Here is a 27,170-nt window from a genome sequence, read left to right on the forward strand (position 1 = left end):
AATCTGTTCATTCGGCTGCTTCACCAACAGCGGAGATAGGTGTAAACAACCCATCATCATCTCATATCACGGATCACTGCTGTCCTCAGAGTTGCCAATGTTCCAGTTTAAACTGGATTCTTCCAGTTTTTTTCAAGTGATCCAGTCAAACAGTTTAATCTCAAAATCTTCCAGTTTTTCTGTATATCTGCCAGTTTTATCCAGATTTTTTGGACACTCAACCTCCGATTGGTTTTTTGAAATATTTTTAGAACGTAAATTTTGTGGATTGATAAGTCACTCTTAACTCTTAACTCTTAACAGCATTTTCAGTATCGTATCTTCTCGTACGAAACAAAGCCAAACTAGGTGTTGTATTGCATGGTTGAGATATAAAGTTCAGTTTTATTCTAGAATCTAACAAAAATCAGATTCATCAGATCATGCAGATAAAGAAATTAATTGCAATGATAGGTCAATGTTATATAAAAATTAAAACAATCTATTTCAAAAACGTTATATTCAGACGGCATTCTTCAAATTACTTTCTGTTGCGGAGCAATTTGAAAATTGTTCGAATAATCAGATATCAAGAGATAGCAAACTCAGAGATAACTGAAATTTACACTTCACACTTGTAACGTAAGAAAACGTTGCAAGCTTTATTTTCTGTTTTCGCTATTAACTGGTTAACTGGCGCAATTTCAAATTTTGCTCCTGTAAATGAGATTTTTCAGTCTATATGTTTAACAAAATATAAGCATACAAAATGTATGCCCGCTGTATTTGAAACTTATAATGGATTCAATAACCATCACAAAAAAGCTCTCTCACAATTTTATTTTAGCGGTATTTTGTAAATTTATTTGGAATCCAGTTTTTTCCAGTTTTTTCTTCAGCATTCTTCCAATTTAATGAAAAAGTAGGAGGGTGGTACTCAAGACACGACCGCATGACGTTGGACTACGGTATTCTTATATTCCATTAAAACAAATAATAGAGAGAATTGCAACTCTAGTATTTGCTGCAATTTTATCTAACAGTGCATTTCTGGATGCTGAGACGTTAAAACGTTATAAATAATAATATATACTAAAAGAATGGATATCTTTTATTCAATCGCTGTCATTTCATACATATTCGAATCAACCCTTTGTTTGCTGCACTACCAAGACAATCATTTAATTGAGCGAATTGGTAAAATTTTCCTATCTAAGCAAAAAGCAAACTTTACGAAACTATCTGAAATTGGAGCCCAGAACGATTCAACCGAAAATTTTAAATTTGAAAATTGTTTGACATTTAATCGATAAAACTCATGCTAGGTTAGTTCCAGCCCAGCATATAACTTCATGTATTTGAAAAAAAAAAAAAAAAACGTTTGGTTCAATAACTCAATATAGCAAGAGCTCAATCACACGTTTTTCGGTAGTTGTTATCAAGGTTTGGGCGAGTGACAGGAAAATATCTTAACTTCTTCAGTTGTGATTTAGAGCATTTCTAATTGTTTTGTTATTTTTCACGATAGCGACAAGTTTGTTTCTTTCTCTGTGTGCGAGAAACAAAATCAAAACCGCGCACCGAGAAACAAAAACGAAAATTTAATGAATGCTCATTGAGAAAACTTGCAACTCTTTTTACCAATAACTTATGATACTCAAAAGAACCCGTTTTGATCTAAATCAAATTTCTAGTAAATAAGTGTTGATAATTCATAGGTAGTAATTTTTCCTCGATGAATAAAGACTGGCTGAAGAAGTTAAAATCGCTGCTGTAAAAACAAATTCACAACTGTGTTCGTTAAGACGTTTTAATATTTTCATAGTTATTCACACACATGCTATAACTATCTAAACACGCGTTAAAACTATTCATACACACGCTGTAGCTATAGCTATCCATACACACGCTATTCCTTTCCATACATCCGATACAACTATCTATACACACGCATAAGCTATCCAACCATGTGCTATTACTATCCATACATACGCTATAACTAATCATTACACACGCAGCAGCTATCCACACACAAGCTATAACTATCCGTACACACGCTGAAGATATACACGCAATAGCCATAATATGCTACACATGCTAGTGTCTTACACACGCTATAGCTAGCCATACACACGCAACAGCGCCATCCCTATCATCGCAAATGTTATAGCAATACAGATGCACATACGCTATATGTGCACACTGCACACACACCCAACGTTTTCACCCAACGATATCTGAATTGGATTACCGCTGGTGGGGTCCAACTCAGATCGAAGGAGCACCGAACTGAATGAAGAAATGCAGCTTCCCACTACCTCCGCCGCTGCTGCCTGATACCACCGCTCTGGTTCTGCTGCAGCTCAGTTTGGCCGCTGGAATCAGCCACCGCTGCTGATTATACAAGTCCGGCCTGGTGGCCTTTTACTTGTTAACTGAAGACTGCTATGAGACGACACAGGCTATTATATAGCCCAAAGCAAAAATCCATCCGCGAGCAAACAAGAAGCGAGCTTGTGATTGGTTGGATGTGCACGACTTTTAACATAACTTTTAACTAGTTTAGTATCGAAAACATATTTAAATTATTATATGACAATCTTGCGCAATATTTCCCCTATCAATCAAGCCATTGGTGTTTAGAATCTGTTCAGTGGTAATGATAAAAGAAGCATTTTAAAACGGTGTTGAAACACCTGTTGCAGCTACCGAAAGCGAGCTCGTTATTGGTTGAAAGCTGTGAGACTGTTTACAAAGTCAGATCGGTTGTATCCGTTAGTGTCGACTGTGCTTGTGAAGAGAGGTGGTGATTGGTTGCTCGGTATGATTTAGACAATCGATGTGATTTATCAATTTTTCAATAGTGTATCTCGAACAATAGGTTATTTTTGTTACATAAATTCAACCGTAAAAGAATTTCTGATCGGTTGATGCCAAAACCTCGAAATTCTGAAAAGAAATGACTGATATATAAGCGCTCAAAACCTGACCACTTTTCCCTGGTTTTCCCCGGTTGAATTACTAGATTTTCAAATTCAGGTGCCTAACTTCGATATAGACGTTAGTCCAACGTCAAAAAATTATTGGCAACTCTGGCTGTCCTGTTGTCGGCTGAGGAAGTATTAGTAGTGCTGGCTGAGAGAGAAAAACTGCTTCTGCTCTTCTCTGCCGAGTAGCACTGAATTATGAGTGGATGCCTGAAGCGGATCTGCTTCACATGCAAGCACGCGCGGAAATTGTGTCCACCAGAGGAAACAGGTGGTTAATAATAAATCGACACCTAGCTCAAAGCGATGAGATAATATTTGCTTTTCAACATATGGAACTGCTCTTGCTCTTCTCAGTTTTTCCAAAGGTGTGGATAATTTTCAGCGAATTTTCTGTTTTCGATAAAAAAAAGACATGATCGCGGTGCCGTAAAGTTTTCAGTGCCGAAAGGGTTAACAGATGAAGATATCAGTCATGCTGACGTAATATTGTTGTGTAACTTATACCACACGAGTACATGTAATCGAATCAAAGCATCTTCAATTTTTGACAACAGGTTTTTTTTCACTACACAATAAAAAGAGAGTATATGAACGTAAATATGTGTACTGATAAGGGAACACCCATAAAATACGTAGTTTTTTTTAGTTGTTTTTTGACACCCCCCTCCCCCATCGTAGCATTTCGTCACAAAATCAGGACACCCCTCTAGATAATTACGTAGCTTAATAACCACTCCCCCCCCCCCCACATGATATTTTTTTTTGGAAATTTTTTCATCAAAAACGGACCTTGTGTCATACATGAAACCAGAATAGGAAAAGGAAGTACTAAAAGTGACCCTAAGCATACAAAACAGTGATAAAAAAGAACAATTAGAAAAAATCTAAATGTTTCTCTAAGTTTCATATTTGCTACGTAGCTTGGCTTGACCCCCCACCCTTCCCCTCGTCACATTTCGCCTCAAAACTGCAAACCCCCTCCTCCCCCCCTCGAATGCTACGTCATTTATGAATGTTCCCTAAGTTACCTGGGATGAAAAGGACTTTTTTAAAACATTGGTTAATAATAAGTTGAAAATGAAAAAAAACTTGAATATGAATCAATGATACAAATGGTCGGCGTGCGACCAGACCGAACCAAGCGCCAAAAACTTTAATTCGAGTAATCGGCGATTAAAGTTTAACCACCCCGTATGTTACCTGCAAACTACTGCAAACCAATTTTGTTATAATACCATTATAAACTGTTCAAATGATTTCATCAAATTTAACATCCACTGGTGTTAAAAACTCAATTTTTAGAAAAATGGCGCTTGGTTTAAAATTAAATTACACAAACATGAAGGAAATATGAAAACGAGACAACATAGTCATAAGCGTATCCAAGGTTTAAAAAAGGAAGGAAAATAATTTTTAGAAACGTGGGAGCAAATTTAAAATTATCATTTAAACAAAATATATATATTTCATTTCTATTAGAACTAGGAGAATTTACCAAAAAAGATGAACATTATAGATGAAACGGTCAACACAGGCAGGCTCAGATTTAAGTGTGGCAACCGGGGCAAATGCTACAGCTTTTTTCTGCCACCGCGTTTCCCAGAAAAAAAAATATATTTTAATCAGTCGAAATAAACTGACCTCAATCTCTTAAATTCCGATCAATATCGACAATTTCAATGATGGGAACGAAAACTCTGATTAACTAGCTGTCTTACGAATACATAAAATTCCGTTCAATACAGAAAAATCTTTGAAAAAACATCACACGAAAAAAATCGCAGCTATTCAGGCGCTATTTGGGTGCTGACGAAAATCCCCTGCAAAACAGATGGAAACTGCTTAAAATAGGTTCGGGGTGATTGGAATAGTGTCCCTCGATAGGAAACTTTAATTGATTATTATTAAAGTTTGCTAAATCGGTTGTAGAACATTTTGATATACTTATGTTTGCATTTCACCATACAGATTTCAAGTATTTCGTCTCAATACACAGGCGGCTCCTAAAGCTGCTTAAAATATGTTCCCTACCCTATCTCTTTTCTAAAAAACGAAATCTACTTAATTTCGAAACAAACATAAAATTAGAGATTAGAGATTACGCCCTTTTGGATGCTTACGTTAGTGAAAAACTAAATTTAACTTTATGTTGATAAGTAGGCGAACTTGAAGTTGTCAACAAAATAAACATAAAACGTCCATGCCTAGTCTAGTCTCACTTCATTCCGCCTATAACCAACTTAACGACAAGAACACGTTTGGACCCCCGATTCAGAACCAGCAACAAGACTCCGTACGATACCAGCAACTAGAGGCCCGAGGAACCCTATCTCCCAGTTCGTGTCTTGATTCGAACAGGTGAGGAAGAAGAAGACGATATTTGGGTATTACAATAGCGAAAAATAGGTAAAACACGTGCGTTTGGGGTTGTGACGTAGACCTCCGTCAACAAGCGACTGCCATTTGAAATGGTATTCCACAATGTTTAATGGCGCAGGAAGGTATTATCAGCCCGTGATAACTTGTGAAAAAATCTACCAAACATTGTTTTCGGTATTCTACGTCGTCACTATGAACAAACAAAAGCGCTTCAAATCTGAGATTCAAACCATTTCACTACACTGCCGCGCATAGCAAGTCAGTCCCATTTGCATTTTCAGTTAAATTGAGTTATTACGCGTAAATGGTAGCTAACAATGCATAGTTTGATAACAATGGATGAGCTCAACAACTTTGTTCTGAAAAACTGCTGGAAATCATCCAAACATATTGTCCCATCTCGTAAGAAGCAATGTTATAAAATCATGTAAAAACGCGTTTTTCTCGGCTTGCTGAAAATGCAGGTGGGACAGATATGCTATGCGCGGCAGTATAGGATTTCAGGCGGACAAAAATCGGAAAAGTGAATCGCCAATCTAAAAAATAGTAGGAGGGTGGTATCCAAGACACGACCGCATAGTTGACGTTAAGCTAAGTTTGATTTGAGCTCGTTTTACTTTTGTAGTTTGCTTGATTTATTTTAAACAATTTAAGCTCAACATCTTCCAAAAGGAAGGTATTTTGGTTCGGGTGGTAATATCAAGTATCTAGGTCGTCAGCCCAAATTCATCAAGCGACACCTCAAACGACTTGGAACCAAAACTAGTTCATTGGTGATTTCTACTGTTAAGGTCGTCTTTGACCACTTAAAAAGCCAAAAAGTCATGAAAAAAGAATCGTTCATTTTTGGCATGGTTCGATTTTGGCAACAGAAAAAATTCTGGTGTGTTGCCAAAATCAAACGGGGTCTGTATTTTGATTATTTCTTTGCAGCACTCTATCTTAGAGGAAAAAATATTCTTTTTAACATTCACAATGGTCCAGAAACCAAATTTAGGGGGAAATTTGGGTCTAGAACTCTATAGCAATGTTTTAGAGAGAAACTTTTTTTTACAAAGTTACTTAAAATTATTGGAGCTATAAAATTGTAGAACAATGTTTTCTATCTACAAAAATAAAAAAGTTAGGTACTTGATAGCATCAAAAATTTTGGTCAACCTAATTTTTGACACTTTTTCAATAAGCGCTTTATCATATGTAACAACTTTGTAGAAGAAAGTTTTTCTCTAAAATATTGCTATAGAGCTCTAGACCCAAATTTCCCCTCAAATTTGGTTTCTGGACCATTGATGAATACCTTTCATTCTAGTACTGCGAATTTTCTTTAATACGCGAAAAGGCAACCTTCTATAAAATATTTAATTGAGTTCGATTTAGTAGAAATTAAACTCCCTTCTATATCTATTTTTCTTGTTGAAGTTGGCTCACTCACCGATCACAAAGCAGCAAAGATGTAACATAATTTTTTTCCTGCAGTTACAAGCTTGTGGAAAAAAATATCGATAACGAATTACAGTTTTAGTAGAAAATATATATTCACAGAAAATTTAAAATTGACATAGAATTTTACAAACATGTTAACATTCAATTCAGGTCAATTTAAACATTTTATCTGTATACAGAATCAATCAGAAAAAATTTGATCAGTTCAAGATACCAAAGAACAACGAAAATACCATATTTGAAAGTTATATGTCTGTTATCTTCGTAAATAAACTGGGCTAGAGTGATGCACAACATAAGCCTCAGCAATTAATATTTGCATAGCGTTGTTCAATTACAAGTAAGGTTACGGAAAATAATATTTTTTTGCAAATGCTAATTCAAAAAAAAATTCAATTGAAATATACAAATACTAATGTTGGAACTCTAATATCAAGATGAGATGAATTTGGTTTTTCTTCTATGCCGCCACCGCGGGATGCAACTAGTATTGTCATATTGGACTAAATTCATTTAGCTAGTAAAATATAATCTTCAGTACAGCTCGTTTAACTACCTATTCAAAGATCTGTACGGAGCATTTTGGCTTTCTATTGTCTTTTAAATACCCTATGTTCAGTTATTTAAATAAATCTGAAAACAGCAGAGTGTAGAGTTCAAAAATAAACAACGCATTGTGTTGTCCCCGACGGCGCGGTGTATTTTGCGGCACTCGAAAAATCACATTGAATTCTGATATTTGCTGCTATACGAAACAAGAAGGAGAAGAAGAAGACAATTCAAACGGCAATTCGATTGTGTTCCACGCCACGGCAATGTAGTTTTCAATTGGCTTGGCTGCACAAAAATGAATATCGAGTTTTTCTGCACTGACAGACGACGAGTAACCTCTGTACATACATTGCTCGGTGCAGTACTGTTGCCTGTGACATCATATTCTCCTTCAAAACATCAGCTTTATTAACATTAACATATTTATTAACAGCAGAACGTAATACTGTCTGATAGTGGAGGTGGTTACGAACTTTCCGAAAAAGCTTCACCTTCAAGACATCAAAATAGTCTAGGCTCATGGAAGCTAACATTAGTTGACCTATTGGGATGGGGAGATTCTGTCAATTTTTTTTGCCACTTCTATCCAGGATATCACAGCAGGCAGTTGGTGTCTATTCATGAAGTCTGTGCCAGGCGTACTCGCATATGATTGGTACATTGTTGGTGAAAATTCGACCTTGAAACTTTTATTCAATTTTCACTGTTTAACAATGAAGTGATAATGAAAATTGAAGAATCACAAAATTGTCCATCATTTTATCAATCTAACGACATATTGATTATTGTGATCCATCATGTGGTTAAATCAGTATAACCGGAATGTATCTCGATATAGTTAGACGTAGTCCTACGTCAGAACAAGCATAGCCTTGGTGTTACATTTCGATTTGAAACGTGACCTTCTGTTTGTTATACACAGACTTCTCAGCCAACTGTATAATGTAGGGGTACCTAGGGTAATAAGCACCGTTGAGGCAAGATGCACCCCCTCTTATTTACAATGGAAAAGCGTTTCAATAACAAAATAATAATTTTATTATTTGAATTTATGGTTTCTATAGTCACCCTGTTAATTTGGCAGCACTACAATGTCAGAAAATGTAAATATATACAAAAAACTGTTTTCGTAGCAAACGGTCTAGTTTTATGCCCAGCTGAATTAAGTGTTTAGCCCTTCATTGTTGTTTTTCACTTGCAAAATATGTTATTGTATCGAATATATGTCGAGCAACATATTTCCGATGAAATATCTATAAGTTTCAATTAACCTTACCGTTATGGAACCAGAAACGTTCTGTTGTTATGTTTGAGGCATAACGCTTCCCGTAGCTCGAGGCATACGGACTGTTTGTAAACAATTTTTTTGTTTACATTTCATCTCGTTTCCAGCAATGTCCGGAAGTCCAATCGGCGGTCCTGGACCGTTGAACAGCTACGAATGATGCTAAAGGCAATCAAAAACAGTGTTTCCAAAAACCGTGCCGCTCGAGCGTATGGAATCCCGAAGAAAACTATTTTGCCATTATTCACTAGATGACAAAATGAGCCTTACTGCCCCAATATTGTGGTGCATTCTGCCCCGTTGATGGGGTGCATTTTACCTCATTTGCATGGTGCTTCTTGCTCCTTTGTTGCAGTGCATTTTACCCCAGCAAGGGTGCATTTTGCTTCGATTGGTGGCTTTTATAGATTTTTACACTCACCTAAAAAAATGTGTGTTATGCATTTTCTATAATGTTTTTGCATCTGATGCGAGTTTGAACGAATAAATAGGGGTTTTCATGTTTTGATCAGTATATAACATTGGTTTTATCTCTCAGCTTTGACAAGAACATACTCTGCTTTCGTTAACTGGTGCGTTTTACCCCAGTAACCTCTACAAGTTTTATTGCGGGGCTTAGCGCTACGATCCTACTGCCACTAAAGGCCCAAACAGAATGGATACGTAGCGGTTGCGTTTGCGGCAATTTGACATACCCATAGGGGAAAGTAGGTAAAAACGGACACCCTAAGGTTTAACCAAAGTAATTACTCAAGTATTGCTATTCAGATCGCAGTAGTCATACAAATTAAAACTTGAGATCATTTGTTGTCATAATCATTTTTGGTATTATTGAACTTCCTCCAAGCTTTGTGTGTTTTGGGTCTTTAAAAATATGACTACAAATTGCTGTTTTTTTTTGACATGGGTGGGAAAGATGGACACCTGGGGTGGGTAAGATGGACACTACGATGGTAAAGGTGGACACTCACAAAAAGATGTAGTACGTTACGTGTTCTTTTGATTTATGTTCAGTGATGGCCATACACGACTCTACGTTATTGGAGCCCTTCTATATATCACGTGAACAGTTTGAGAGGGTGGATTAGGATGAAGGCAACAATTCACGGCATATATGGCCTGTTCTTACTGCTATGTGATTAATATCTGCTGGTTTCTCTCGCGGGTGTACTTTGTAAACATCCGTAGTACACAACATCTTTCCCTACCTTAGTGTGTACGTCTTGCCCGACCTGGCTGTAAATTTTTCAAACGATCGTAGCTCTCTATCGGAACATCGAAAATCTGCTGAATTTTCACTAGAAAATCGAGGAAAGACTATTTAAACACTAAACTACCGGGAACAAGTGAAAACACATAAGTTTCTCGAGTTTTCCACTATTTTCCGTGGAATGAAAATTACATCAAATAGCGCGTTCACGAAAATATTGTTTATTTTACTTACAAATTTGTCAGTTTGCTTGCTGAAAATTGACAATGCATCTCAAAAGTATTAACACACTACAAAGAAGGTATTCGCATCACTCAACTATCATAATACATTTTAGTTTGTGGAATATTAAAAGTGTCCATCTTACCCGCAGTGTCCGTCTTTACCTACTTTCCCCTACATTTTCTATCAAATCACCCGATTAGTGTCGAATGAAAGGTCTAGCTGCCTCATAACACCTTATTGAATTCTACAGTGAAAAAATGCTAAAAATACTCCAATTTTAATTTTAGGAATCCAGCTGAGGTTTCAAGTTATCGACCAATCAGTTTACTTTCTTCAATAAGTAAACTGTTTGAGAGTATTATTCTTAACAGGATAATGTCACACATCAACGAAAATTCATTTTTTGCAGATGAACAGTTTGGGTTTCGCCAATGCCCATTGCACTACTCATCAATTGCTCAGATTTACTAATGTGATACGAGCTAACAAATCTGAAGGTTATTCTACTAGAGCTGCTCTTTTAGACATAGAAAAAGCATTCGACAATGTTTGGCATAAAAGTTTGAATGCGAAATTTAATTTTCCAATTTTTCTAATCAAAATTTTAAAAAATTATCTGACTGATCGAACTCTGCAGGTTGTCTACCAGAATCTAACATCTAATAGATTTCCCGTCAGAGCAGGTGTGCTTCAAGGTTCAGTCTTGGGTCCAGTCAGGTACAACAGATCTTCCGGATTTACCTCAAGGATGCACTGTTTTGCGATGACCGAGCATTTTCATAAAAGAAAAAAAATCTTCGTGTCATTTGCAGTCGATTACAAAAAAGTTTAGATATTTTTTTCTTCCTGCTTGCAAAATTGGAAAATCTCTCTCAACGTTCCTTAAACTCAATTGTTATTTTTCATTTTCAAAGAGCATATTGAGAGTATACAAGTAAAGCATCAAATGTGTGAGATGTTTATATTCTCTCATTAACAGGAATTTTAAACTTTGTTTAAAGAATAAACTTGTGATTTACAAACAAATTTTTCTACCAACAAAGCTTTATGCTGTACCAATCTGGTCAAGTTGTTGTTTAACAAGAAAGAAATCGCTTCGAAGGATTCAGAATAAAACTCTTAAAATGATTTGAAAACAACTTTTAGTTAAAATTTGACAGTTTGGTTGGTATTTCCCCAACATTAAAAAAAAACTCCTGTGAAACATGGTTTGTCAAATGCCAAGAGAATGATCAAAAATACAGATACTGACACGAGTATCCACCGCGAACATAGAAAAATACAATTTAAGAGCATTGCAAAGTAAACTTTCTCTAGTATATCAACGTGCTTAACTGATTAACTTGCACCGAAACATTATTTTCATGTCATGTATTGAGCCATCGCAAAGCATATTGATATAGCTGTTGGTACAAAATCCATTTCGTTGATTACTTTACTTTAGCTTATATAGAATGCAACGATGCAATCTCATATTCATGTCCGCTGGTATGTAACGGAGATCCATTTATAACAATATTTTGTTAATTATAAACACAAATTGAACTTCTATGAAGCGACAAATCATACCAAATCCAAACACATTGAATATTTATAATGTGTATATTCTGGTTTTGTTTTAATAGGTGCAGGAAATGCGAACGTCCCTTTGTATGCTTAAATCAACATCATCATGATGTGCTCATTATACCCCCAATACATATTGCCCCCCTTAAATAGGTAAACTCTTAGCACTAGCAGAATAATATCAAAACATTGAACATAACCATCCGCAAGCTTCTCTAGGCTCGAAGCGCTTGTGGAAACTGCCAGTATACATGCAGTTCTCAACAAAGAACCTAACCTAACATTTTTGCAGCCAAACTCCAATAAACTTTTACTTTTTCCATCGCTTTATGCGCTCATAACGGTTTACCGCCCTCGGTCTGGTCGTATCATCCTTTGAGGCCGGCAACCCATTGCGGCTACTAACACTCAAACAAACAAATTTTCCTGCTGATTTTCCCACAAAGCAGGTTCACTCACTCGCTCTCGGTTCTCGTATCTCTGCGCGACTCTCCCTTCACACTCGGCCATTTTCCTTGACAAAGTCAGCTGGTTGAGCGACCCCGGCTCTCGCGGATGTTTTTCATTTGCCGCGCCTGTGTTGGTACCGTCCATCCCTAGCCGTGGTGAGCTGTGCTGTGGACCATTCCTCGTATGATCATCCTCATCGTCATTCGAGCCGAACGGAGACAAAACTGCCAGCCATCGAATCCTCTGTCTGCCAGTAGATCGTGAGTGTTGGTACGCGTTGGACGCGAAAAATCGTCGACAAACGCTTCAACCCCGTGTTAGTACGCCTTTCAGTACAGGACATACCGCACATACGTCTCGTCGTCGGTCCCGCAGTTTCTAGTGTGCAAAGAGCGGAAAAAGTTGGAAAATTATCTTTTCGCCCAGCAGCATTGGTGTCGACCCCGAAAAAGAAAGTTCACCGTAGTTTAGTTGAAGGAAAAAGGTCGCTGCGGACCCCACCCCGGATGAGAGGATAACTCCGTCACCGTCGGCGGCGGTGTTTTATTGAGTAAAGTGAAAAGATGAATTTTAAGGCATTACAAAAGCAGGTGGAAAACTGGAAGATTTCGTACAGTAGATGGTGTTCCCACCCACCATTTGGTTAGCCGTCGCTATTGCATAAAAGGATGTATAACGAGTGTATGTGTCCTCCCATTGTCACAGCAGCGCTGCAGCTGCAATAGTGTTAAGTGAGTAGTGTGAACCGGGTGAGCACTGGAAGGCATCTCCTTTCGAACGCGTATCACTCCTTTTCACCGACGGCAGTGTAAAGCGGGGCCACCTTTGTCGGGGCCAAGGGATTGTGTGGCAGACAAATACCCGGTGGATACAGGAAGCACGGGCGAGGCCACTAGGCAAGTGTTTAGGTCACGACGTGCGAATCCTCTCAATTGGGGCCACTTTTTACATCTCGTTGATAGTGTTTGCTTGTGTGTCGAAGAACCACTAATCCGAGCAGCAGCAGCAGCATCATTACCATCATCTTTTTTGGCGATACATCATCAGCGGTTTTGCTTGTAGCAACAGCGCGAACGCAGTTTTCGGTAGCTCAATGAGAAGAAGAAATATAATTCTATAAATATACTTTCGCCCCGTTTTCACCGACCCTACTCTGTGTGAAGATCTGTCGGTCGGTCCGGCCGGGGGCCTTGCTAGGCGTCGATGTGTTGTCGAGTGGATTTTCCTTGTTTACTAACTGAATTTCACAGTGAGGCGCGCTGGGGCAAATACCGGTCGTAATTCGAGTGTCGGAAAAATGTGTAATTTTGATTAGACTGGTTGGGGGGTTGGGGGAAGAGGGTACCTGAGGCCTGTTCCGTTGACTGTGTTTCTGGCAAGAGTGAATTAAGTTGCGAATTTAATGCTTTTTGTTACTCTGCTCGAACAGAGTACAGCGTATCCTAGATAATTTAATTTCAAACATTTTGATTCTATAGGCCTTCTTCTATTGGGTTTGTTTGAGTGAATTTAAAATACAGTTTTTGGAAATAAAATGTTGTTACATTTTTAAATTACCTTCCGATGCGTAAAGCGCGGAAAGCTGAAATACAGGTACACTACCCACTTTAACTTTTCCAATCGATGAAAGCATATCTTTTAAGCATGAATTTGCAACTAAAGTTATTCAAATTATCATTACGGGGCAAACTAAGGAATATAATAAAAAATAGATTAACTTTTTCCCAAAAATTTTTAATTTTTGTTGAATAATTTATGATTCTTAGAAATTATTTGCGTTAACTTGAAATTACTGAAACTATATTTTTGAGAAAAACTGATAATTTCCGTTGACAACAGTATTGTGGTTTTCTCTTGGCTCACGCAAAAATCGGAGGGTGCGAAGTCACATCAATATTGAGCGAAATTTCCGTACCTTTCGATTACGTCTGTAACCCGGATAACAAATGTGTCTTAGAAAACGCATCTTTAGTGTAAACATATACCCATGCTTTTCTCGTGATTTGATCGACAAAATACACTAAAATAACAAAATGTTTAACAGTACTAATAATTAGAAATGGTCGGGTTTGAAGTTCTTCAAACCCGTACTCGACCCGAGCCCGAATTTTTCTTTCGGTTGAAGCCCGAATCGTAGACAATTTTTTTTTTCGATCAAAACCGAACCCGAAATTTTTATTTCTATCAAACCCGAGCCCGACCCGAACCCGAAATTGTAAAACCCGAATCTGACCTGAACTCGAGATTTTAAAGATTTTATAGTCGGGTTTCGGGTTTTCAAACCCGACAATTTTAAACCTGAACCCGAATATTTTATTTTCATTAAACCCGAACCCGACCCTTATACGACAGTTTCAAAAATTTTCAAACCCAACCATCTGTACAAGTAATGTTTTACCTCCTGCCCAGTGCTGCCACATTCTCATCTATATGTTAAAGCACAGAAAACTTATTCACTCAGCCAAATAGTAGAAAACCTTCAAAAATCACAATAAATCCATTTTAGAACAATGCGCAAGATTATTATCAAAGAATCTGAAACAAAATCTTGTATTGAAGAAAATGCGAGCTTTTAAGAGGCTCTTTAGATGGCTTCAATTTTTTTCACAAATCTTCCACTTTCGTGGTAAAACAACATCGCTTGTCGAATAACAAGCATTCTAATTTCTTGGAACTTGTTCTCGAGATGTTGCTCATTTCCCCGAATGCGAGGCTGGGAAACTGATTTATGATTCAATTATGTATTTTATTCATGTCCAAACTTCAATACTGGATATTAATCTCAACTAAAACTGGAAAACTTGAGAACGCTAAATTCTAAGTTCTTCTCTATTTTTCATTTGTAGAAAAACAAACCAGGTTTGAATCTAAATCTAGAAGAAAATAAGACAAACTTTTATTTTCTTCAACAAAACAAAAAAAGTTCTCGTCAAAAACCTGATTACACACACAAGAATTCCGCGGGAAACAAGCATCGACAATTAAAATATTTCACTGTTGTATTCTTCATTTCAGAAGAAGTAGATCATTCGCAAGAGAAAAGTATAACGCAGTACATATTTTATCATAAAAGTTTTGCCGAAAAGTTACTTCACAAACTAAACACTAACATTTTGATGAAAGCGTAATCATCCTTATATTCTCGAATATCGAAACGAATAACGACTGGGTTTGCCTCACTGTGCGCCGTTGTTTTTGAGAAAAAAGAAATGAAAAGATACTCACTTCTCCCGGCCATTCGGAATCAAGACACAACCACACAGGAATGCGGCCTAACAGTCTGAGAGCATATGCGTACATATCGGGCGACTATAAATTGTACCAGTTGCGGGAAGATATGCTAAGTGTTTTTGCTAACAACTTGGGGAAAGAAGCACAAAAACTGTTGATAAGAAATTGGGCGCTTGTTGAAAACCGGAAGCAAGAACGAAATCCCCAACCGAACTGCGGTGTTTTTTACGTTATGTCTCCCAAGCAGCCACTTCCTTTGAATTGGTTGATCGGCCGTTTTTCAACATGGGAAGTGATTGGCCGTTTCAGATTGCAGGGAAAAACAGCCGAACAGTAGCACCGAAATAAAGGCGCGTCCCTGTGAGCTCGGGAGCATGAAATTTCGACACTTTTGGCTCAAATGCTCTTCCTTGCAGTGTAGTGTAGTGCGTTCGGTTAGACTGAACCATTCGCCAAATACCAGCTTGCAATTTTAATAGTCGCAGACGAGCAGAGAAACAAACGGAAAATTAAAATACCATTGATCGTACAGGTGCAAGTGTCCTAGCTGTATAGTGTGTGAATCAATGACGAGCCAATTACGTTCGTGCTGTTTGCCGGAAAATCGAAAGTGGAAAGTGGTTCTTCGAAAGGTCGGAAATAACGGCAATCTACGACCGAACGACTCTTGAGTTGTGTATTTTGCGGAGCGTTGATTGTGTGATTGTGATTTCTCAGAGTTTTATGTGGCAGAAAAAAATAGGAAATAATTAAACTACAGTTTTCGATATCGGAATCTTATTAAACCGATCAGTTTACGCCACCCCACGGAATGCTACACCACCCAATTCGTTTGCAGATAAAGGAAACTGATTGTATTATAAATTGAAACGAGTTCTTCAGTGAAAGCTTGACGAATGGAAAAGGCTAGATTGTGAAGTACGTAATGGAATATTTATAGAAAAAAGAAACAACTACAGCATAAAAATCGTCCCCCGATTTACAACACTGGTGCCTCCTACGCTTGGTAAACCTATCGTGGCTTTTAAAAGAAATTACGCGTGAGATTGAAAGTGAAAAGTGGTTTCCCGGCCGCCACCTCGGAGGAAAAGTTTCCCGATCTCATCAAGACTTTGTCACCAGTGTCAGGCAGTGGATCGGCGTCTACAGCCAGTTGTGCGGTGCGAAACTCAGAACGTGATTGGATAGAATTTTAAACTTCAACCCAGCCCACGGCAGGATTTCGAAAACCACAGCAAAAGGCATCCTATCAAAATGTATGAGAGTTTATTTTTTCTAGCTTGTATTGCTTTCTGTCTGCACCAACTCATCTACCTTCCCGTTTTCACCCTCCACCCCAACCATACCAATCCAATGTAAAGTGGATAAAATGAGAAAATAATCATTGTTCATACATAAATGTTTCGATCACAGAAGGTAGCGACAAAAAGCACTCAAAGTGACATAAACCCCATCGACTGCATACATATAAAAGCTCCGGTACCGTACTTTTCACCATATCCCACGTCCTCGTTCGCTGATGTGCTCTGCAAAAAAAAATCACGTTCCATGCACCCCGTTTCTTGTACTCTCTTTTTCTTCCTTGCGCGTTGGGTCTTTCCAGTGCCAATTTAACTGTTTCGCAAATCAAGTCGGTCCTTTGTGGAACAAGGCGCAAATAAACTTTTACGTGGCGAATTGGCAATCCGGCGAGTTATCTGGTACTGAATTCACCGCATGTATAAAGCTTCACATTTATCACTGCCGATGTTATATTTTCGTACGAACTTTTCTCTGCGCACTTGCATGGCTTACACGGTGCGTGTTGGTTACTAGGCGACCGTTTTTTGCACGATAACTTAAAGCGGCTGTTTGTTTGCTCATAAAAGAAAATATCGTTGGGTATGATGAATTTTGCGTAAATATTATTGAGTATTATCATGTTACTGCTACTTATTATCATTAATTTCACTGCTGCACTCAACAATAACGAGCAGTCCTATCAGATAGAAAATGCTATTTCACCCTACTAAGGGTACACTGTAAGACGTGATGGTAAAACAAAAGTTGGGCGTTCCAACCGTGAATAAAATGGCACGTAAATACCTATTGAAAAAGTTTGGATAAATTTTGACAACACACCGGTACAATTTTTTTTTCGTTTTTTCATTCTTCAACACTTTTACGAAAAGGTTTGTTTAGCTTCGGGTGAATATCTTGATTATCGGTTTATGCTGCAAGCACTTGGTGAACTTTTTTTCCCTTAAACCACTCGACATAACCAATAACAAAAAAACTTTTTCTGTACCGGGTCGCAGTTGCTGTACGCTTTACTTCAAAGACAAATTCAACATCTCAAAAAGATACTAGGCAAAAAAACAACAATGGTATCAGTTTGGTATCACCTTAATGATTCGCATTCTTACACCTTCATTTGTCACAAATTGGTCCATACAATGACCGCTAATTCACTAAATTGCTGATAAACCAATTCCCTGTTCAGTTTCAGATAACGAAACTGGATAACGTTGCTGACATGTTTGACCTTCGAACTGTTAATTGTCAATTAATTACATCAGCAGAATTGCAGTAGCAATGCTATTCACAAAAGCAGACACGACCTCATAATTCCCAGGTAACAATGTTGGTTTTATCAAAGTTTTAGATTGCTTTACACAGCCAAAACAGCGCTATAAAACCTTGATATAAGCAGGTTTTGTTACTTGGGTTGTTATAGAAGACTACGCAAATTGTTATTAATCAAACCAACATTTATTTGTATTATGTGATTAATTTTTAGTTTGACGCGTTTTTTGCACGGAAAACTGTAAAAAAATTGTGTAACTGTAAAAAATGAAATTGTGTAAACGAAATTTTAATTCGATCGAAAATGCCTATAGTCCACCGGGAATGCAAAGCTTCCACGTGGAAAATCATTTGGGTTTGTTTGTAGACTCCCAAGCAGCATTATTGAAAGCGCTTTGCGCCGCAGCGTAACTTAACTGAGAGTTATTGCGTTACGATGCTAATAGAAGGAAAAAATTTGAAAATGGGCGAAACTCTTTTTTCACGAAGGATTACGCCTAACTGGAAATTCTAACAATGCAACCAAGGAAGAAATGGTCGGTTGGATTCTTGCAATCGGTTGTTCGAAGTACAACCTATTTCAATTATTTATTTATTTATTCATTTATTTGGCATTCCGTCATGACATAGCCTGATAACAACAAAGTTTCTCCAATTCACGCGGTTATTGGCTGCTACTCTCCAATCCCTGGGACACCGTGTACTCTAAAACTCCGAGCTCTCCAGGTCATTCTCGAGCATTGTCCACGTTTCATGCCCGTCGATAACAACCGGTCTTATAAGCGTTTTGTACGGGTTACACTTCGTACGGGGGCTTGGTCTGTTCGACCGCAATTGCTTGTGAAACCCATAGTAGGCACGATTTCCGCTGATAATACGCCTCCGGATCTCACGGCTGGTATCATTGTCCTCGGTTACTAGTGAGCCAAGATAGACAAACTCGTCGACTACCTCGAACTCATCGCCGTCGATCGTGATGCTACTGTCTAAATGATGTCGGCCGGCTTCGGTATACTTCGTTAAGACGTATTTATCTTCAACCCAATCCTCGCTGCTTCGCGTTTTAGTCTGGTGTACTGTTCTGCCACCGCCGCAGTTGTTCTGCCGACAATGTCCATGTTATCAGCAAATCAAAGAAATTGACTGGATTTGTTGACAATCGTACCCCCCGTGTTGATGTCCGCTCGATTCTTCACACCCTGTAGCGCAATATTGAATAGCAGTCGAAGCCCCCTGCGGGACCCGACAATCCACCCGAAATCCGCACACAGTACTGCGTCCCAACCACCGTAGCCTTTATCAGTCTAATCAGCTTTCCCGGAAAGCCGTTTTCGTCCATGACCTTCCGGTCGATAGTGTCATACGCGACTTTGAAGTTGATGAATAGGTAGTGCGGGGGGGTTCTGTATTCACGGCATTTCTGGAGGATCTGCCGTATGGTGAAGATTTGGTCCGTCGTAGACCGTCCTTCCACGAAACTGGCCTGATTACTTCCTAAAAATCTGTTGGCTAGGGGTGAGAGGCGGCGGAAAAGGATTTGGGAAAGCAGTTTGTAGGCGGCATTCAGGACCTACAGTCCAATTTGTCGCTTTTCTTATAGATGGGACAGATAACCCCATCCTTCTACTCCTCCGGTAGCTGTTCTGTATTCCAAATTCTTGCAATCAACCGGTGCAAACAAATGACCAGCTTTTCCGGGCCCATCTTTAGGCTCCGCTCCGAGGCCATCCTTTTCAAGCCGATTTATTGTTTTTTAGCTTCTTGATGGCATCTTTAATTTCGCCTATCGTTGGGGCTGGCACATCTTCTACATTCATCGCACCGGCGGAATCGCTTTCTCCGCCGCCATGGTCTCTTGCCTGGGCGCTATTCAAGTGTTTATCTAAGTGCTGCTTCCACCTTTCGGTCACCTCATGATCGCCCGTCAGAATACAACCATCTTTATTCCGGCACATTTCGGCTCGCGGCACAAAGCCTCTGCGGGATGCGTTGAGCTTCTGATTAAACTTTCACAACAGCTGTTCCAGCTCTGCAAACTCCTCTTTTTCCAGGCGGCGCTTTTTCTCCCGGAAGATTTGGGTTCGCTGCATCTTCTTCTGTTTATGTCTTTCCACATTCTGATGAGTGGCACTTCTCCTCATCCATTACCCTCCAACATTCGTCGTCGAACCACTCTTTTCGTTGGGTTCGTCCCACATGCCCGATGACGTTCTCTGCTACGCTATTGATGGCTGTTCTGATGATGTTCCAACAGTCCTCGAGAGGAGCTTCCTCCAGCTGGTCCTCTTCCGGCAGCGCAGCTTCGAGCTAATGCGCGTAGTTTTCGGCGAAGCTAGGCTGCTTCAGTCTCGCGAGATCTAACCGAAGCGGGCGTCGGTACCGAATGTTGTTAAAAACGGAGAGTTTTGGGCGCATCTTAACCATCACCAGGTAGTGGTCCGAGTCGACGTTAGCGCTTCTATAGGATCAGACGTCGATTATGTCTGAGAAGTGCCGACAGTTGATCAGAACGTGATCGATCTGTGTTTTTGTCTGATTTAGTGACCTCCTCCTTGTACTTGTGTAGGAGGTTGTGCTGGTGCGCGCTGAACCCATCGATTAGTATTCCTCCTCCTGGCCGACCTGAGCGTTGAAATCCCCGATGACGATCTTGATATCATGTTTTAGGCAGCGGTCGTACTCATTCTCCAACTGCGCGTAGAATTCATCCTTGTCGTCTTTGGTACTTCTGAGGTGAGTGCTGTGTGCGTTTATGTTGCTTATGTTGAAGAAACGGCGCTTGATACTCAACCTGCACATTCGAGGACTGATTGGTCACCACCCAATCACCCGTGTTCGCATCTCGCATATCGATATAAAAGCTGTTCCCAGCTCATGCGTGTTGCTACAGCTCTGGTAGATGGCATGACCATCCCGGAACGTACGTACCATTGAGCCCTGCCAGCATACCTCCGGCAGCATTACGACGTCGACTCTGCGGGATTTAAATACTTCAGAAAGCACTCGTGTGCTCCCTTGGAAATCGAGAGACCGGCAGTTCTACGTCCTGAGTTTCCAATCGTTAGTCCGTTCTCGTCGCGTGGGTCTGTGCCGATAGTTCCAGTCCGAATATCTTTGTTCCTTGTCATTACTTGTTAGTGTTTTACGGTGGTGGCTTGTAAGGCCTGCGTACCAACCCCCTACCTCGCTGGAGGACCATCGTGCACAACACTGTTTAGAATCCCACGTCGGCACGAGGACAGTAATCGGCCGCCCCTAACCTGGAGTACACACGCCGTTTTGAGCCGCTCCTAACATGGAAGACAGACGCTCGGAAACTCAAAAGAGCCCTCCTTCCCTGTCAGCATACTACCAAGCTTTCACCAGGGTTGGCTACCCGATCTTCCCTTGGTTGCTCGTATCTCAGCTGGCACCGCGTGCAGGTCGGGATAGGAGTGGCTGGATCAGGGGTTAAGGACCACATGTGGGGTATATTTTATTAAAGTAGGTGCACTTGGCCCCGATGGCACGCATTATCCAGCCGTTTAGCCAGCCAACCTATTTCAATATTGTAGGTGAATTAGAGCAGAATTTACATGTTGCTGACATCAATTTCATCAATCAATTTCAGAGACTTTTTCTCTTAATAAAAACCATAATTTGACCACAGACAAACAGACGTGCCTCTCGATGACGATTTCATCGACCAGAAAAATAACGATTATTTTGAAATTTTGCTTAGTGGGCAATAATTCCGCTAGCGTCGCTATAAGCAAGCGTACACATTCATTATCAAAGACAAAAACCGTCAGTAATGCCTCTGGTGTTTTTTTTTTTTTTTTTTTTTTTTAAAGGTGGCGGGGAAATCTGCAAACAGACACCTGAGAAGAGAACTCAGGGTGTGGGGATGAGACTAGGGGAGAGATGCTGGGGTAGTTACACTCGCCCAGACACCTACTGATCCCTGTCCCGACCCACTAAAACCCCTCCAGTCTCCAGCCCTGGTCTTCCCGGAACGACGGTTAAGTATTACGTCGGGGAGTGGCTTTTGTGCGTGATGCACCCTCTTTACTCTTATAACCTCCTAGCTAACTACCTGGAGACTGGTAATTAGCTACCACTGGCGTGTTGGTGGTTGACCCGCCACACACGTTGCAGCTCCAGAACAATCTGAGAGGCGGCCGCACAGACCGCGTTCCAGATGTCCGGGTCGTCGCACATCCTCCGGACTAGATTGTCCGGAGTAGTGCCAGGCCCGCTCACAGCCATCATGTTGCTCCTCGCTCTTGCGAAACGGGGGCATACGAAGAAGACATGCTCAGCAGTCTCCTCCTCCTCCACGCACTCGGGACACATGGGGGACACCGCGTGTCCGAACCTGTGCGATATTGCCTGAAACAACCATGGCCTGACAGGATTTGTGTCAGGTGGAAGTTCACTTCACCATGTCGTCTCCCGACCCAGCCGGATATCTCCGGTATGAGTCGGTGCGTCCATCTGCCCTTTGTGGAGTTGGACCATTCCCGCTGCCAGCGGAGCATCGAGAATGACCTTCTGGTACCTCGTATGCCCCTTGTGTCACGTTGGTCGAAACACTCTCTGTCCTCCTTGATGGCGATGCTGATAGGCATCATGCCGGACAAGACACAGATTGCATCGTATGACACCGTACGATACGCACTCGCAACTCTCAGGCACATGAGCCTGTAGGTACTTTCCAGTTTACCACGGTAACTGTTAGTACCTAGCGCTCTGGACCACACTGGCCCACCATACCTAAGTATGGACGAAACCACGCTGGCAAGAAGTCTTCGCTTGCTGCCATAAACCGCTGAGCTATTGGACATCATACGAGATAGTGCTGCAATAGCCGATGAGGCCCTCTTACAGGCATAGTCGACGTGACTCCCGAACGTGAGCTTGTCGTCCACCATAACCCCCAAGAGCTTCAGGGATCGCTTCGAGGTGATGGTGCAGTCTCCGACTCTGACCACCGCCTGTTGCTCCGATTTACGGTTGTTCACAACCGTGACCTCCGTCTTATGATGCGCGAGCTCCAGTTTCCTGGAGCGCATCCAGTCCTCGACCTTGCGTATACAGTGCGCGGCCGTCAACTCGACCTCCTCGATAGACTCGCCGTAAACCTCCAGCGTTATGTCGTCTGCAAAGCCGACGATCACAACCCCTACAGGGAACTTGAGTTTCAACACTCCGTCATACATGACATTCCACAACACCGGGCCCAGGATAGAACCTTGCGGAACTCCTGCGGTAATTGGGACGCACTTCTGACCCTCCTCCGTGTCGTAAACAAGTACTCGATTCTGGAAATAATTTTCCAGAATCTTGTACAGCGACACCGGTACATGGATGCTCCTGAGCGCGAGCGCTATGGAGTCCCAACTGGCACTATTGAACGCATTCTTCACGTCGAGCGTGACGATTGCGCAGTAGCGTATTCCCCTTCTCTTGCGCTGCATTGCTACCTCCGCCGTCTTGATGACGGAAGAGATTGCGTCCAGCGTGGACCTGCCCTTCCGGAAGCCGAACTGGTTACTTGCCAGACCGTGTACACCCTCCGTGTACCTCACCAGTCTGTTGAGGATGATCCTCTCAAGCACCTTGCCCGCGGTGTCCAGCAGGCAGATAGGCCTATATGCCGATGGGTCCCCTGGCGGTTTCCCAGCCTTCGGCAATAAGACCAGTCTCTGCCGCTTCCACCTGTCCGGAAAGAGACAGTCATCCAGGCACCTCTGCATGACTGCCCTGAACAGCCAGGGGGCATGCCTCTGGTGTTGATATAAGCAAGCGTGCATACCCATTAGCAAAGACAAAAACTGTAAAACGAGAATAAGTTAGTAGGCAATAAGCTCACATGGTGGCGCATGAGTGTAACGTTTCGAATAAGGACGAAGATTTTTGATAATTTTTCTTCGAAGTAGCACGTCCGTTTGTCTGGGATTTGACTATCACATTTAGATATGAGGGGATCCATGAATGCTTTACAGGCTTGATATTCCTTTGCTTCGTGAAATATATTAAAACCATGCCAAAACTGTTATCGTAGAATCACCGCTTTGAGATCAATTTTTGTCCGATTAAAATCTTTTTTTAATGGGTGAGAAACAAACTCTTAGAATTTTAATATTAGGCTTTAGGGAATTGCTCATATATCAAATGAGAGGAACACCTGAATAAGAAAGTAGATTACGTTTTTTGTTGAGTTTGCTTTGCGTCTCAAAATTAAAAAAAAAAATCCAGGCTCCACTCCGTATCACATTCTTTTACAAGAAAATTAAACTTGTCTCTGTTGTTTCATCTCAGCAGTGCGCACTGCTGTGTACTTCTGTGTATTCTCACTACCTACCTACCTACCTTATCACCTACCTCAAAAAACAAAATCCGCGCATCGTTCTGTACGGCTACAACGGGACTCGTTCAGCAGCTAACCAAAGCTTTTTTCATCACTAGCGGACCACTTTTTATTTTAATTACTAAACAAAATCACTCACTACACTAAGAATACTTTGATCTTTGAAATATATGAGATGAATTTCTACAATTCCTAAATTTCAACTGTATGTATTTTCATCTGTTTTCACTTCGTTGAAGAAAATCAAGAGTTGCTAAATCAGTTTCTGTGAATACGAAAATATCATACTGAAAATGTTAAATTATTAAATTATTAGTAAACAACTGATGCGGATATCTAGGTAACCTACTACGACGGGCTGCGGCTACGTTCATTCATGATAATGTGATTCATTCATGATTAACAGTGTTCTGAATATGGGGGCATCGTGAGATAAATAATTGAGCAGTGATTCAAGTTTTGAGATGGATATGAAAGCGTTGTGAAAAATGGTTTGTTTTACAAAATTCAGGATAAATCTAGCTAATTTTACTAAATATGCAATGCTAAACGATTCCATAAGGGTACGTAAGCATATTTAGCTTATTTGTTCAATGGTTTTGTGAAAATTTGGTGTTAAATCCGTGCATTCTTCGTGAATATCGGCTTCATGAGATGAATAATGGAGCAGTTCCCCTATTTATGAGAAGTGGTTTTTCATCTGGTATACAACGATATTTCGAATAAGCTCGTTTTTGATTTCAAAGATATTTTTCAAACACTAGTTCAACAAACAATAGCTATAACATAAATAACAATAACTATGACATGATAATTGCACTATTATTGCAAAACAGTGGTCGCTTGATGAAGATATTATAGTTTTAATTTGAAAACAGCCGTCAATCGATAGCCCATGTTAGATTGTTAGATTGCGTAACATGTACATTTTTTGACAGATTCACAGTGACATTCTTGCAACTACTTGTTCTTTGCAATATGTTAGGATTACCAAATTGTAACAAGTTGGAAATAATTGAAGTTCATGCTACATTAAAGTTCTAATTGCGTATAGGATACTTGAAAAAAAAAAAAAAATCGGCAATTTTCGTCCATTTTTAAAGGCAAACGTTACATTACGCTTTGATGCTAAAGAATAAGATAATTTGAAAATGGGCGAGACTCTTCTCACGAAACAAGGGCTTAAAATAAACATGCATAATATCTTTTAAAGTTTGAATGCGTTATATGTAAGATACTGTTCAGTAGTATAATCCTTTAATTCTCAACAAACTAAAATTATGTTTTTACTGTGTTATGAGCGGTAGTTATGTTCGTCAAGCTTCTATACTGCCCGAAAAATTTACCATGTGATTTGCGATGAAACCAGTGAAGAGATCTTTTAACAACATTTGAGATACACTGTCGAAAAATCAGTAAACAACATGGATTGTCTAAATCACCTACACAACCAATCACTGCCTGTCTTCTCTAGCATATTCAAAATAAAGTTTACAAGCGATACGACCACTTGCAAACAATTTTGCGACAAGATTTTTTTCTACCATTTCATAGTATTCATAGATATCTACCATTTCTACCATTTCATAGTATATAGATATCATACAGACGGTAAAGTCTAGGCGTAGCCAAGAAGGGAAAGTCCCGTTAATTTCATGCCGGGTTCCAATTCCCGGTAGGTCTAAATCACCGTCTGCAGCGGAGAGCAGAGCGCGTTGGTGCTGAAGCAGCCGTCTATCTGGTGGCAAACATGCTGAAAATGGCATAAATTGCTCCAGATGACAAGAAAACTAGAACCAGCCCATGTCATATGTAAAGGTCAATCCGCGATGTCAAGAAATTTAAAAAACTTGCCTGGTGTCGGCAATGGCAATGGCGCTTGATAGTGGCCCAAAATCATAACATTGAAGTAGTTAATATTTTTTTAACTTACCAAAACATTGTAGATATGATAGTGGTACAAACTACGCGACAAGCATATATTCTCGCTTTTCTTCTCAGTGTTTATATTTCGCGGCCAGTACAACTATCGAAAATATCAAACAATTATTTCATTTGCTTTGCCATTTCCTATTCTTCGAAGCTCTGCTACCACTGAAAGTTTCTATGGAAGCATGGTTTCATCCCGATTCCGAAAATGATAGGTGATAGCTAAAATTGGACAATTTTTTGTGGCACTCTACTCAACAACAAACACGTTCAGAGAAAAATGAAAGTTGGTATACCAGTATTTTTTGTTTCGTTTATGCATGCTCAGTTCTGTTAAAAATGACATCAAAACAAGGAGCCTTGGGCAAGCGCATTGTACAGTTCTAACCGAACTACACAAAAATTTTGGCAAAAGATTCTCGGTAAACCATTTTAAAGGTGAAAATCTTCCGGTTTTGTGTATAATTTCCTGCAAACCTTAACAGCAATTCGTCAACAGCTCTATGAAACGCGAATACTTAATTTTGAGTAAAAATTTGTATGGAGTTTTTGATATTGATATTGATGATTCAAGGTATCCAAATGATGACTTCCGTGCAGGTACTCAAAAGTAAGTAGATCACTTTTACCTAAAAGTACTTTCCCGCACAGAAGGGTTGATTACGTCAAAAATACGCATATTTGGGTATTTTTATTTTGCTGTATACCAGAAAGAATATTGGCATAAAATGTTGATCCCAGTTCTTCAAAAACAACATGCCGATAGATAGTATGTGTTTTGGCTAGATAAAGCACCATCACATTACGACTTAAAACACAAAGGTTCCTGAACAACCATTCGACCCCATTTGTGGCCAATATACGCAACCCAACTAATGTGCCTCAGTGTCGTCCGAAGATTTCAGTTTTCCTTTAAGTACATATACCTTTGTTTGACAGCTGTAGAAAATAAAATCCAAAATTTCAGTTGTCACCCGTTAGTATAGATGAAATCTGTTATACAAAGTGATTTTC

At 39.9% G+C, this 27,170-nt stretch overlaps 2 protein-coding genes across 17 annotated transcripts in view; one reads left to right on the forward strand and one right to left on the reverse strand.

The window, feature by feature from the left end:
• LOC129732231 (mucin-4-like) overlaps positions 1-27,170 on the reverse strand; it is a 255,175-nt gene that overhangs the window by 102,221 nt on the left and 125,784 nt on the right. The gene's annotated exons all lie outside the window — the stretch shown is intronic.
• The window catches only part of LOC129732233 (receptor-type tyrosine-protein phosphatase kappa), a 191,279-nt gene continuing 176,431 nt past the window's right edge, over positions 12,323-27,170 (forward strand). For 2 of the 16 annotated variants that reach the window (XR_008729205.1, XM_055692895.1), the window contains exon 1: positions 15,627-16,566. Coding sequence is in view for 1 of the 16 variants with exons in the window: in XM_055692909.1 (XP_055548884.1) it covers positions 16,565-16,566 (2 nt within the window). In the remaining 15 variants the exon portion in view is untranslated. Of the gene's footprint in view, positions 13,165-15,619; positions 16,567-27,170 lie in introns of those variants that run through there. The other 14 variants (XM_055692893.1, XM_055692894.1, XM_055692898.1 and 11 more) reach the window with 14 other exon arrangements.

Source organism: Wyeomyia smithii, chromosome 3 (genome assembly GCF_029784165.1).
Source record: "Wyeomyia smithii strain HCP4-BCI-WySm-NY-G18 chromosome 3, ASM2978416v1, whole genome shotgun sequence".
NCBI lineage: Eukaryota > Metazoa > Arthropoda > Insecta > Diptera > Culicidae > Wyeomyia > Wyeomyia smithii.